Here is a 14953-nt window from a genome sequence, read left to right on the forward strand (position 1 = left end):
AGTGCTACTCGAATCATCTACAGGCAGTCCAGCATAGGCTGGTTTCTTTGGCTCTTCAGGTTTCTTTTCGGGTTCAACCGGCTTCGGTTCTTCTGGGAGAGTTGCTTTGCTAACAGTTTCAGTTACAGTAGTAGTTGATGTGACTGTTACTGTTGTCTTTGTATCTTCTGAAACCGAAGACTCGACAACCTCCTCGGGTTCAACAACTGTCTTTGTAATTGTTGCTGTCACAGGTTCAGCTTCCGGCGCTTTCTCAACTGGTTCGTCTTCCATTTTTGTCGTGGATTCCAAAACCTTTGTTTCTTTTGGAAGCGTGACACTAGTAGTAGTCACTGTTACAGCTGTTTTAGTGTGTTCTGCAACCGAAGCTTCAGATTTCATTTCTTGGATGGTATCGATTATTTTATTTATGTTTGCTTCATCACCATTTTCTGGGAGTAGAGGTATTTCCACTTCATCCTCAATTAATTCTCTCCAAGGTTTGTGCTCAACAACAATATCTTCCATACCATCGTCAATCATATCAGCCCACGACTTATGGGGTTTGTCATTCTCAGTGCTCTGAAGATAATCAAATGTATCAAGGTGAGATACCAACTCAGGATGTACGGATACTTTTTCTGGCTTTTTAATAGAAGCTGATTTGGATGCCGCTTTCTCTGTTTCCATAAAGTCAATGGTTTGTTGGCTTGCTACTGACGCCCATGAGCTAGTGTGCACATCCTGACCACGAATATTTTCTCTTGGCTTTTTCTTATCATAACGATCTGATTTCACATGATGTTTTACAGACTCTGTTGGCTTTTGCTTGACATCAATCTTTTCCTTAGGTGGCAAATCGGCCATTTTGTCTATTTGGCTGGCAATCTTAGCCCAAGTAGTTACCCCGTTATCAGGAATTGATGGCAATGGGGTCTCAATAACATCACTATCAGATGTGGATGATATATTGGGTTCTACCCTTTTAGACTTAGGAACTTTCGTCTTCATGTCATCGGCATCAGTTGTCACAGCCTTCTTAGGAATTCGTTCTTTTCGTGTTCGAGGCTCTGGCTTGGGCTGCTCCTTCGGAACGGCAGTAGGTTTTTTGCGGGCCGCTATATCATCAACAAATTCACCAGGTTTTTTAAGCAAGGCAGCCCAAGAAAACGCATCAGAAGTACTTGGCACAGGCTTTTCAACAGTTGTCGGCGTTTCTACATCAATTTCGACCGGAATTACTTCCTTAACTACTGGTTCAGATATGATTTCCTCTTTCTCTGGAACTTGTTCCTTTTTAGATATAATTCGTTCCTTCTTCTGTGGGCGAACCTTTCGTGGCTTTTCTGGCTCATGACGATCAGGCTCTACTTTTTCCGTTGAAGTTGTCAATGCACTCTTAATATGCGTCACAGTTGTATCCACCCATTCCCCGGGTCTCTTTACAAGCGAAGCCCATGAAAAGCCACTCGACTCGTGCTCTGGAGATTGTTCGGGCTCTATAATTTCTGCAGGTTTCGATACAATAATCGTTTCTGTTATTTTCTTTGTATGTGTTGTTGGTATTGCTACTTCAGGTTCTTGCTTCTCATCCTCGGAGGTGGTGGAAACTTGTTCTTGAACTGGTTTCTTAGACTTCTTTGATTTTTTTGTTTTTGTAGTTTTTCGCTCTGGTTTTTCTTCCTTCTTGGGTTTTTTATCATCTAGAGTTGTCTCTGGATGTACTACTTTCTTTTTGATTACTGTAGTATCCGTCCATTCTCCAGGTCTCTGCACTAAGGCAGACCAAGTCAGTTCAGATGGTTTCGCAGCTTCGCGCTCATCAGATGAGGGTTCCTTAGAGCTAGTGGTGGCAGGCTTTGATGAATCTGTACTTAAATTTGGTTGGATGTGTTCCACAGGCTTTTGTTTTTCTTGTTTCGGCTTCTTCTTGTGCTCTTTTGGCCTATCGGTCTTGGGTAACGGCTCAACATCAACTTCCAATTTTGATTCATGAACTGTTACAGGCTTTTCCGAACTTTGTGATTTCAAATTGTCGCCTGCGCTAAACAAAACGTCTGCGTAAGACTTTCCGTCTCTGTTGTTTTCCCACACACTTGGTTCTGCTATTGTCTCTGAATCCAAAACAAATGTGGAAGGTACTGGAGCAGCATCAATAGGAACTTCCTGCGAGGGTTCATCTACAGGTTTCTTTGATCGCTTCGCTGGCTTAACTTTCTTTGGTTTCTTGGATTGTGGCATTTGTTGATCTGCTCTGCTTCGTGGAATGAACTCGTTATATACTCTTTCATTGGCAAGGAATGTGTGCGTTTGATCAGCATATGCAGGCCTCAGATAAGACGGCGTAAATTCTGGAGCATCGGCAGACAAAGTTGATATGAAAACTGCACTTCCCGAGCTCGGCGACGATTCCTCCAGCACGCTCGACCAGGTGTCAATTGGACCCTCAAGTGTCAAGTTTGAATAAGCAGGGCTATTTTCTGAGTCACTCTCTGGTTCTTGAATTTCGCTAACAGTTTCAGTGACGGTTTTAGTAACTTTTTGTGTCGTCTTTACATCTTCTGAAACTGACGAATTCAAAACCTTCTCGGGCACATTGACTGTGTCTTTGATTGAAGTGAAAGCAGATTCAGTAACGGGTGCATTCTCAACTGGAACTTTATTTGCTGGTTTTTCTTTCTTTCCCTTAGTGGGTTCATCTTTCTTTTCGGGCTCAACCGTCTTCGGCTCTTCTGGGAGAGATGCCTCGCTAACAGTTTCAGTTACAGTAGTAGTTGATGTGACTGTTACTGTTGTCTTTGTATCTTCTGAAACCGAAGACTCAACAACCTTCTCGGGCTCAACAACTGTCTTTGTAATTGTTGTTGTAACAGGTTCAGCAACCGGCGCTTTCTCAACTGGAACTTCCTCAACTGGAACTTCCTTTGTTGGTTCTTCCTCGTCATCAGAGAAAGTCATTGGTTCATCCAGAACGTCCATCCAAGTGCTACTCGAGTCATCTACGGGTAGTCCAGCATAAGCTGGTTTCTTGGGTTCTTCAGGTTTCTTTTCGGGTTCAACCGGCTTCGGTTCTTCTGGGAGAGTTGCCTCGCTAACAGTTTCAGTTACAGTAGTAGTTGATGTGACTGTTACTGTTGTCTTTGTATCTTCTGAAACCGAAGACTCAACAACATTCACGGGCTCAACAACTGTTTTAGTAATTGTTGTTGTCACAGGTTCAGCAACCGGCGCTTTCTCAACTGGAGCTTTCTCAACTGGAGCTTTCTCAACTGGAACTTCCGCAACTGGAACTTCCTTTGTTGGTTCTTCCTCGTCATCAGAGAAAGTCATTGGTTCATCCAGAACGTCCATCCAAGTACTACTCGAATCATCTACGGGTAGTCCAGCATAAGCTGGTTTCTTGGGTTCTTCAGGTTTCTTTTCGGGTTCAACCGGCTTCGGTTCTTCTGGGAGAGTTGCCTCGCTAACAGTTTCAGTTACAGTAGTAGTTGATGTGACTGTTACTGTTGTCTTTGTATCTTCTGAAACCGAAGACTCAACAACCTTCTCGGGCTCAACAACTGTCTTTGTAATTGTTGTTGTAACAGGTTCAGCAACTGGCGCTTTCTCAACTGGAACTTCCTCAACTGGAACTTCCTTTGTTGGTTCTTCCTCGTCATCAGAGAAAGTCATTGGTTCATCCAGAACGTCCATCCAAGTACTACTCGAATCATCTACGGGTAGTCCAGCATAAGCTGGTTTCTTGGGTTCTTCAGGTTTCTTTTCGGGTTCAACCGGCTTCGGTTCTTCTGGGAGAGTTGCCTCGCTAACAGTTTCAGTTAGAGTAGTAGTTGATGTGACTGTTACTGTTGTCTTTGTATCTTCTGAAACCGAAGACTCAACAACATTCACGGGCTCAACAACTGTTTTAGTAATTGTTGTTGTCACAGGTTCAGCAACCGGCGCTTTCTCAACTGGAGCTTTCTCAACTGGAGCTTTCTCAACTGGAACTTCCGCAACTGGAACTTCCTTTGTTGGTTCTTCCTCGTCATCAGAGAAAGTCATTGGTTCATCCAGAACGTCCATCCAAGTGCTACTCGAATCATCTACGGGTAGTCCAGCATAGGCTGGTTTCTTCGGCTCTTCAGGTTTCTTTTCGGGTTCAACCGGCTTCGGTTCTTCTGGGAGAGTTGCCTCGCTAACAGTTTCAGTTACAGTAGTAGTTGATGTGACTGTTACTGTTGTCTTTGTATCTTCTGAAACCGAAGACTCAACAACCTTCTCGGGCTCAACAACTGTCTTTGTAATTGTTGTTGTAACAGGTTCAGCAACTGGCGCTTTCTCAACTGGAGCTTTCTCAACTGGAACTTCCTCAACTGGAACTTCCTTTGTTGGTTCTTCCTCGTCATCAGAGAAAGTCATTGGTTCATCCAGAACGTCCATCCAAGTGCTACTCGAATCATCTACGGGTAGTCCAGCATAGGCTGGTTTCTTCGGCTCTTCAGGTTTCTTTTCGGGTTCAACCGGCTTCGGTTCTTCTGGGAGAGTTGCCTCGCTAACAGTTTCAGTTACAGTAGTAGTTGATGTGACTGTTACTGTTGTCTTTGTATCTTCTGAAACCGAAGACTCAACAACCTTCTCGGGCTCAACAACTGTCTTTGTAATTGTTGTTGTAACAGGTTCAGCAACTGGCGCTTTCTCAACTGGAACTTCCTCAACTGGAACTTCCTTTGTTGGTTCTTCCTCGTCATCAGAGAAAGTCATTGGTTCATCCAGAACGTCCATCCAAGTGCTACTCGAATCATCTACAGGCAGTCCAGCATATGCTGGTTTCTTCGGCTCTTCAGGTTTCTTATCTGCTTCAACCTTCTTGGGATCTTCTGGGAGAGTTGTCTCGCTAACAGTTTCAGTTACAGTGGTAGTAGTTGTCACTGTTACGGATGTCTTCTCGACTGGAAGTTTCTGTATTGGTTCTTCTTGTATATTCTTGCGCTCCTCTGGTTTCTTTTCGATTTCCACATTCAGTGGTATTTTCACTGTTTCAGATTCGCTGACTGCTTCCACAATTGTAGTATTTGTTTCAGCGTTAGCCTCCAATGGCTTGATATCTACCACTTGTGGTGCTTCAGAATCGTGAAGAATTACTGCGAGAAGATTTTCAGCTCGACGTTGATCAGAAGTATTATACTTGGGAACCTCGTAGTTATAAACGGAAGGCCTTTCATCCTTGACTTCTGTGATATGTTCAATTTGAGTTTTGTTGTCCTCCACAGTTTGTTTTTTAACTACGTCAGTTTCAACGATCAAGGGCGACTCAACAGGGTGTTTCTGCTCTATCGGTATTTCTTCAGGTTTAGTTTTGGCAATGTTGTATTTACCCTCAGCAGTATTATATGAACGGATGTCGTATGTTGGAATTTCAAATACCCTCTCTGTTGTTGTGGGAGTCTGCTCTTCAGGGCTAGAGATGGATTTTGTTGTTTCAATTTCAAGTGAAGGAGTCTCAACAGGAGAATCATCGGAGTGTTTTGTAATTAAATGTTCCGCGACAGCTGGTTGCTGTTCCTCGACTGGTGTTGAAGATATTTCCGGAGATTGCTTGGCATTGATTATGTGATAATAACCTTCAGCAGTTTCAAATGAAGACATGTCGTATTTGGGAATTTCATATATCTTATCTTTTACAGTGGGAAGTTGCTTGGGATGTTCAGGGGAAGCAACAACTAAAGTTTCTGTTATTACAGAGCTTACCGTACTTACAACCGGTAAAGGTTCTGCAGATAACGAAGGTAATGGAGTTTCGACAGACGTGGGCTTCGAATTGATTTTGTGATAATCGCTCTCAGCAATATTGAATTGAGATAAATTGTATTTGGGAATTTCATAAATTTTATCAGCTGGGCAAATAGTTGGAATATTAGTGATATTTAAAGTGCTTACCGTGTTAACCACAAATGCTTCAGCAGTTAATGCGCTTGGCTTGGCAGGAACAATTTGATTAGCAATATTAGTAGGGTCGGGGAGTAACTGAATTTCACATGGAATATCAATTTGCGTTTCTACTTGAGTTTTAGAAGGAATTTCTGGCGTTGCTTGCATTTTTTCACGGTATAGTATATCAGCCTTGGCATGCTCAATGATCTTTGCTTTTGAAATCAATGATATATCTTGAGAAAGATTCTGCACTAAGTTCCCTAGAACCATGTCGGGTGAAGGAATTGGGATGAAAGATGGAGATGGTTTTTCATCTGCAATAGGTATTTTAATTGTTTCATTACCTTTACTTTCTTCAACAAGCACCTGAATTGTCTCTTGCTTAATGAACTCTTCGGGGATTGCTGGCCGCTTTTTCTTATCTTTTTTGGATAGTTTCTTTTGAATATCTTCGAATAGTTTCTGCTCCTCTGGACTTAAGTCAGACGGGGGTTCACTACTCTTGTCTACAACCTCTGTCTTAGCAACCTGTTCTATTGACTCTACCTTAGGAATTTGCTCTTCATTTTGATGTTTCAATGAATCTGTTTCTACTACTTCTGGTTTGGATTCGGCGAACTCAATCATGGAAGTCTCGCTAGTTTCGGCGGTTTTCTGCAGGGACTCTAGGTTTTCGGTAACAGTCTCGGTCACGCGAAGACTAACCTCCGGAAAATCTAGATGCATTTTCACGATAGGAGTCTTCAGTTTCTCTTCATGAGTGATGAGAGAAATTTTCTGTACAGTGCCTGGTGGATAGGCTCCGTCAATGCCTTCTCCAACGAAAAGGACATTTGTGCCATCTTCGGTTTCGAAGCTACGTTGACGGGTCGTTGTAAGGATTGTATTTTTGGTAGTTGTCGTTGTAGTAGTGGCAATGCGGCTTGACTCGTTCAGAGCCCCGTTCGTCGAAGTATATTCTGTGCTGACAGTCGGTAGTTCAGTTGTCTCAATATCTACAACCTTTACGCCAGATTTGCCTGTCGTATCCCTAATGCCCAACTCAATATTGACACCAACATTAGCAAATTTACTTTCAGTGCTAGATGTGACAACAGGTGGAGCTGAATCCAGCCTCGAGGACACAATGGGACTAGTTGATCTATGATCGGGCATTTCAATACTAGATGTGACTATAACATCGCTAGGTGTGTCGCTTTCGGTCAGTACTATGCGTCCGTCATTTGTTATGCGCTTAGTTATGCGCATTGTACGAATTGTTGTTGTTTTAATGATGGCCCCATCGATTTGACTAGATGTGGTTGAGGCTTCACTTGGTAATTCCGATATAGTTGGAGACGCTTCTCGCACAGTGATTGGTTCGCTTATTGTGCTGCTTTCTGTTGTTGTCTCACCATCTTCGTTCAATTTCTTTACAATTTTCGTCGTACGCACGGTTGTTGTTTTGGTTACACCACCAGCCACTTCACTTGTTGGCTCAACAGCATCTGGAGTTGGCTCATCAGGCGTTTGGGTTTCCTGAACTTCACTAACGCTCTGTTTATCAACATTTTGGGCAACTTTCTTGACAATTTTTGTAGTTCTTGTAATTGTTGTCTTAACCACATCATTGCTAATGTTGGCATCGTAGGGTTCAGCAACGATGTCGCTAGTAATGTCAACAGTTTGTTTAGGTTCATCTTGAACTGGAGCAACAAGTTCCTGAGTAGCAACCTGAATATCGACACTCGCCTTAGGCACAGCTTCTATTGGAGTTTCCTTTTGTTTTTCCTGTTTTTTCGATTTGCGCGTCTTCTTCTCGGGTACAGGTTCTGCAGTCTGCTTTTCCGAGGCTATGAAATCCAGCGTAGTTGACTTTATATTCCTACTTTCCGGCACCTCTGTAGTTTTTGGCGTTATCAACAGCAGATCTGCAACCTGTTGCGGCTCGGCAACTGCAGGAATCTCTGCACTCTCAACGACAGCCTTTGTTGTTCGCGTGGTTGTAGTCTTTGTAATGCCTTCGCTGTTCGACTCCGTGGTTACCGATTCAGCTACTATTGGAGCATCCTGTAGGATGGTTTCAACTGTCTCCAGGGCAGGTTCTGAAGCACTACTGTGTTCGCTTATGGTTTCCGAGTCCTGGGTAATTTTCTTTATTATTTTAGTAGTACGAACAATTGTTGTTTTCAAAACAGAACCATCTTCAGTTTGTGATACATCAACATCCGATTTCTTTTCAGGTGTACTCTCCACTTCGGTAATAGCTTCAGGCACGAGTTCCTTTTCTGGTTCGGCTTTGGCATTTTTAATCGTACGAATAGTCGTCGTTTTGGTTGTCTTAACTACACCCTCATCGCTGACCTCGCGACTGTTCATTTCAGATTTCTCGACTTTGGGTTCTTCGGCAGCTTCTTCGGCTAGTTCATAGGAATCCAACGAAGCTACATCCGAATGGATCGATGTGGACATGTCCTGGCTGTCTTGTTGGTTTATCTTTTTCACAATCTTAGTTGTACGAATGACTGTGGTTTTGATTAGACTGCCATCGTCGCTGATAACAGATCCATCGGATGACTGAGTTTGTTTCTCGTCTGTTGTAATTGCACTTGTTGTATTCAGGGGCTCTGTGGTTTCTAGTTGTGATTGTGGCTCAGTTATTTCGACCACGTTTTGTGAAATGGGACTGTCTGTTTTTGGTTTGATTTCTTCGCTTTCGGATTTCTTGTGCTTCTTCTTGTCCTTTCTGGTCGGCTTTTGTGGTTTCTTTTCGGGCTCGACCTTAACAGTTTCTGTGACAATAACTGTATCTTCATCCTTTTTGTCCTTACGCAATGGCTTTTGCGGTTCGGGTTCAAGCACTTGCTCAGCTTTGTCCACAATTTCCTCGACTGCAATTTGTGCTGCACCAATTATGTCTGCTTGAGATTCGGCTGGTTCATCCAGAGCCGTAACATTCCTGGAAGTAAGCACTGTAGTCGGCAGCAATGTTATATCGCGCTCCACCTCGGGCTCATCCTCATATACTTCCTCCACAATTTCTTCGCCATCGGCGGTGATGCGTTTGAGTATACGCTTTGTCTTAGTTATTGTAGTTTTTGTAATTGAGCCGCCCTGCACAACAGTTGTATCCAGAGTTGAGCTTAGTCCGGGCATGATGATGCTGCCGGGCACAGAACTTGTCGTTTCAACTGAAGGCAAATCAAATTGCTCCACAGATATATTCTCTTCGGGTAAGTCATCGATGACATCTTCCTCTACAATTTCCTCTCTACCATCGATAATACGCTTAACAATGCGCTTGGTAATATGTTTCGTTATGGTCCTGGTAGTAATTGTAGTTGTGCCGCTTTCTGTAGAAATCGTGTTGGTCGACGTTGTTACTACTGGCTGGCTTTCCAGTAAGGTTTCATTCGTATCGATCCTTGATACTGTTGTAGGCTCAGATACTTGAGAAAGGCTTTCCACAAGTGGTTCAACATTATTCGATTTTTCTGTCTGAACTGTGGGTTGCACCATGACTAATTCCTCTGTAACCTTTGGCGACTGTTCATCCTTCTTCACTTGAACAGGTTCAATTGCAGGCTCAACCAATTTTTCAACGATTTTTTCTGTCACAGCTTCGATAACTGGCTGAATTTTGATATTTGTAATTTCCACAATTGGTGCGCTTTCCGTCTGCTTGCTAACTGCTACGACAGGTTCCACTATGTTCTGCGTGACAGTTGTTGTTTCCACAATTTTCGATTTCTTTTTATCCTTTTTAGGAGCAGGCTCTACCACTGCTATAGTTTCAGTTGTTTTAATTATTTCTTCTACAGCAGGCGTTTGATCAGCTTCAGCAGATTTAGGGATTTCTTGAACAGGCTCAATTTTTTTCTCCGAAGCTTTCTTTTTATCCTTTTTAGTCGGAGCAGAAACAGCTGGAGTTTGTTCAGCTGCAGGCGTCACGGTTACAGTTTCAACAGATTTAGTGACTTCAACAACAGGTTGAACTATTTTCTCAGATGTCTCAATAATAGCTGCCTTCTTATCCTTTTTGACTGTAGCAGTTGCAGTTTCTACAACAGGTTCAACCTTTTTAGTTGGCTCTGAAACAGTTGTCACAACAAGTTCGATTTCAGCTGGCTTAGTAATTTCTTCAACTGGCTTAATCAGCTTTTCAGCAGTCGTAGTGGTTGTAGTTTCCACAATAGTTGTTGTCTTCTTCCTATCCTTTTTGGTTGAAGCAGAAGTAACCGATGATGGATCAGCAATGGGTGCGACTGTAATAGTTTCTGCAGGCTTTATTATTTCTTCGACCGGCTCAACTTGCTTTGCAGAAGACGAAGTGATCGTTTTCTTCTCATCTAATTTCGAGGGTGCTGTGGGCTCTGCTTCATGTGGTTTGATGACTTCCTTAACAGGATCAACCTGCTTCTTCGATACAGTTACAGTTTCTACCTTTTCAGCTTTGGTTTTCTTTTTGTCTTTCCTTGATGGAGCCTTAACAGTGGGCGTAACTTCAACTGCCGCAATTGTTTCCGGTTTTGTTACTTTAACGATTGGTTCCACTGTTTTTGAAGTAATTTCCGTTGTTTCAACAACAATCGTTGGCTTCTGCTTGTCCTTCTTGGTTTGCTCTACAATAGTTTCTTCGTAGCTGCTATCTCTCATCTGCTTGACAATTTCACTAACCGGCTTAGCCGTCTTCTTGCTGGTGATTGTCGTTTCCACTGGTTGTTTTTCCTCCTGCAGTGGCTCAACATTCTTTTTGTCCGAGAACTCCTCTGAAAGATGTTTGCTCTTCTTAGACTTCCTTGGTTTCGGCTCAGGCTTGTGCATCTCTTCGACTAGGACTACCTTTGGTGCACTCTCAACATGGCCGATCGAGGCGCCATTTGTCTCTGGAGACTTATGCTTTCTGCTAGCTTTTGGCTCTTTCCTATTGCTCACTTTGATGGGCAATGGTTCCGGCTGCTGTTCATGTCGCTGCCGTTTAGGCCTCGGTATCCTTGCTTCAATGGTGTCATCGGACTTTTCTGTCCACCTGCCTTGCTGGCCCTTGGACGTAGTAGTGCTTAACGTCGTATGCTTTGTAGTTGTTGTTGTCGTTGTTGTTGTTGCATGCTCAGCATTGCGGATTTGCGACATGGCTGCCGCGACACGTACTGGAATATGTTGCTGTTGACTGGATGGCTGGAAAACTGGATGTGCTGATCTATGCTGTTGGCCAAATAGCACTTCGGCATAGGTGCTGCCAGCACTGGGATCTTGTTGCTGATAGACATTCTTGTTGGGCTGCTGCACTTGGGGACGAACGACAACTGTATCTGTGTCCTTCCTTTGTGCTATCACAGTTGGCTGTATCGGTTGTGAGCTAATTGTCTCCTCCACAAATGTCGTAATTACGTTTTGCTGTGGTTGTGGTTGCGGTTGTGGTTGTGGTTGTGGTTGTGGTTGCTGCTGAGTTTGTGGCTGAGGCACCTCAATGGGTATGGTCTCAATAGCATCGACATCAAACTGACCAAAAGTAATGTCGGGACGTGGTTCATTCATTTCAAACTCTTGCGGCTCCACTGGTCGCAGCATTTGCACATGTTCCTCAATAAATACCTGCTGTGGCGCTGGCACCTGTTCATGAGCTGTTTGCGGCAATACAACTGTTGCCTGTATTTGCTGTGTGCTCGTTGTTAGAGGCTCGGCACTCTGTTGCACCATCGATGCGAGCGTTGTCACCACACGGTCGAGCACGCTATTGCCTGTTGTAGACGTCGTTGTTGGAATTGCCTCCGCTCGGTATGGCTCAAGCAGATAAGTTTGATTTACAATCTCCGACTGATAGACGGGTACCTCCGTATTAACATCCGTTAGCTGCTGCTGGGGCTGTTGGCTATACTCCTGTGCGTACTCCTGCGGCTGTTGGGCATAATAGATTTGTGAGGATTCCGTAGTATATACCGTCGGATAAGTCTCAGCCTGCGCGACAGGCTGATAATAGCCCGTCAGCAGCTGGTACTGCGTTGTCGTCGGCTGCACAGCCACAGGCTGGTATTGTATGGGATATTGCATCTGCATGATTTGATCGTAATAGTTTTGTGGCACTGCCTGCTGCTCCCCGTTTGAGCCCGCCACATAGCCCCACTGGCCGCTGTCGGCCACATTCTCATACATGGTCTGATAGAGTTGTGGATCCGGTTGCAAATAGGTGGCGGTAATCTCCTCCGCACTCATGGGCACTTCATAGCCGGGTAACTGCGAATGCTTCTGCTCTAGCTGCGGTTGACCATAGCCCAAGTCGGCACTAGTCTCGCCCATGAACTGCTGATGCTGTTCCGGCTTGGTATGTGGCACATAAATATTTGCCGCTGCCCCACTGGCATCTACCACATCCTGTATGGTTAGATCTGTATGCGGCTGGGCCGCTTGCCTAGCCAACTCTTCGGCCTTTAGACGTTCCAGCTCCATGCCACGCAAAACTTCGGCATACGATGTCGAACCCGGCACCCACATGGGGCTACGCGAACGCGCGCGATCTTCTTGCGGCAGATAGAGATGTTGGTATTGCTGCTGCTGTTGCTGATGTTGCTGTTGCTGTTGGTGTTGGGTGCTATCCACCTGCACTGTGCTTTGTGGTTCGCGTCTGCGTCGGGGTGAACGTGCACGACGTTCGGGACGCGATGGCTGCAATTTCTTACCCGCATTCGAACGCTGCTGACTGCGCTCCATTTCGATAAACTGACTGTTGGGATTGCTGCTACTGCTAGGAACTTGTTGATCTAATGTGGATGAGCTGCTAGACGCTTCCACTCGGGAATTGCTGATGGTTGTCTCTTCATAGTCGGCGTTAGGAGTACTGCTGCTGGGTGGTGTAACACGGTGTTTGCGCTGATAGAGCACAGTGGTTAATGGTTCCGAATTCGTTTCCTCAACCTCCTGCGTGCGTACGTTTGTTGTCAATGTGGTTCTTGTTGTTGTTGTCGTTGTTGTGATTGTATCGCGCTGGTTTAGGTTCGTTTGTGCCTGTGGCTGTTGCTGTGGTTGTTGTTGTTGTTCATGATGGTGTTGGCTACTTGTCGTTATTGTTGTCTGGGTCGTGGTCGTGTCGGGAGTTTCTTGAATTTCTTGTCGGGGGATCGTCGCCGTTTCATTACCGCTTACCGGACTCGCATGTCCTAATAACACTTCAGCATAGGTTAGACCTACTGCCGTTGGCTTCATAAGCAACGAGACAGTCGATGAAGTGGTTACCACTGAATGTGGATCCAGAGCATAGGATTGGGCGGCGGTTGCGTCGTAGCTTTGCTGCATGCCATCGATTGATTCTCGCATTGCCTATGCGTTCAGGTAACGATCGATATATAGAGAGAGTGTGTGTGTTGGGAGAGAGAAAGAGATTGGGGGAAGATTTGCCAAAAAACGGTTAGCTTTCATTTGTTTGAAAGATCATGGGCCTAACAGCTACCTAAATCAACTGTCTAAGACTGGGTTCAGCTAATTAAATAAATACTCTTTGTGGGGGTTTTCATTTTAAAAATAATATATAATTTAATAAATTTTTTTTTTTTTTTTGTAAATTTTCTTAAGCTGTGGGTCATGTATGTTGTATATATATGTATGTATGCATATATATATATATATATTACGGCTGATCTGACATGTTTAGCTGTTGCCACTGCCAAATTGGGAGATTGTTGCAGTGGCAGCTGTAAACATGACACGCCGCGGTGGCTGCTTAACATTTGCTTTGGTTTTCAATTTCATTTCATTTCTTTGGCGAACTAGTTCTAGTATATGTATGTAGTATACATCGGTGTATATATATATATATAGTTATGACTTATAAGTAATGTCTGCCATAGCTGTGCGGCATCTCTAAATCTCTAGCTTAGCATCGTCCGGCGTGCCGCGATGTATTAACAATTTGATGCGCTCATTACGTGCGGTTATTTTCGAATGCAAGTTTTTGACACGTTCACGACATGCCTATATAGATTTATATATATATATATATATATGTTTGGGGGTGATATTGTTTATGCGTATGGTGCATTGTTTAAGAGAGAGAGAAGAGACAGAGAGAGAAATGTTTGGCGAAGAAGAATTACAATAAGGTCAGCATTTAATCGTAATTTTGATATATTTTGTAGGCAGCGAGCATAAATACGCCATAAGATAAAGCAACCATATACCAGGTGTGTATATATTATATATATATATATATTTTATTTGTAGAAGTACGCAATACCCATGTGTGTATGTATGTGTGATGTGTGTGTTTGTGTGTTACGTTGAGGATATATAGCAGCAGCATCGAGAGGAGTTTGTTGGGTTAGTCACAAATTATGTTTAGTTTTAGCAAATAGCACAAGAGGCAAGCGAGCAAAGCCCAAGAACCGGTTTGGTTATAGATTGAAGCATGTTTATCAAATATTAGTAAGAACAATTCAATTAATGTTTAATTAATGTAGTGTGTTTTGAAAATTTAATTGATTTTTTTCAGCGCAACGACACCAGATTTTTATATTCAATAAGAATGTACCAAGAGAAGAGATAAAAAGAAAAACAAATTGTCAAAAAAAAAATAAAATATATAATTTAAATTAAAACCGTAACCATACTTTGTAACTAAAACTGAGAGCGCTATTACGGTACAAGAGAGAGATAGAGAGAGAGAGAGAGATAGCTGTGACTTCGAGCGGCTTAATGTGAGAATGTTTGCCCGGCCATAAAGCTACTAATTTAATAAATAAATAAAATAAAAAATAAAAAAAATGATTAAAAAATAAAAAATTATCTAAGCTTTAAGCGTAATGTGTTTCGTTCACTGTGCCACGAAATGTGATGTGATGTGATGTAAAGTGATTTATTGTGATGTGACTTGATTCGATTTCAAATGTTATGAGTGTCGTCATATTGAGTTTCAACTGTACGTGGTGATTAGGTGAATGGTAAATAAGTTCTCATAGCTTGAGTTGCCCCAAAAAGTATTTAGCTACTGTCAATAAAAGATAAAACCCAAAAAGTTTCTTTTTTTCAGAATTTTTGAAAAATTGTTTTAAAAATTTTAGAAAATTGTTTTTAAATTTTAGAATTTGTTTTA

At 43.0% G+C, this 14953-nt stretch overlaps 1 protein-coding gene across 13 annotated transcripts in view; it reads right to left on the minus strand.

Annotated features, from left to right (window-relative positions):
- The window catches only part of LOC111599449 (nesprin-1), a 130831-nt gene that overhangs the window by 34247 nt on the left and 81631 nt on the right, over positions 1 to 14953 (minus strand). For 10 of the 13 annotated variants that reach the window (XM_030224349.1, XM_030224350.1, XM_030224347.1 and 7 more), the window contains 2 exons: positions 6237 to 13185; positions 5899 to 6152 (listed from right to left, as the gene is read on the minus strand). The exons of 2 other annotated variants lie outside the window; for them this stretch is intronic. In XM_030224349.1, coding sequence (XP_030080209.1) covers positions 5899 to 6152; positions 6237 to 13185 — 7203 coding nt within the window. Of the gene's footprint in view, positions 1 to 5898; positions 6153 to 6236; positions 13186 to 13442; positions 13837 to 14953 lie in introns of those variants that run through there. One more of the 13 variants, XM_030224354.1, reaches the window with a different exon arrangement.

The sequence above is a fragment of the Drosophila hydei genome, unplaced genomic scaffold (assembly GCF_003285905.1).
Source record: "Drosophila hydei strain 15085-1641.00,03,60 unplaced genomic scaffold, DhydRS2 tig00008114-arrow-pilon, whole genome shotgun sequence".
NCBI classification, from domain to species: Eukaryota; Metazoa; Arthropoda; class Insecta; order Diptera; family Drosophilidae; genus Drosophila; species Drosophila hydei.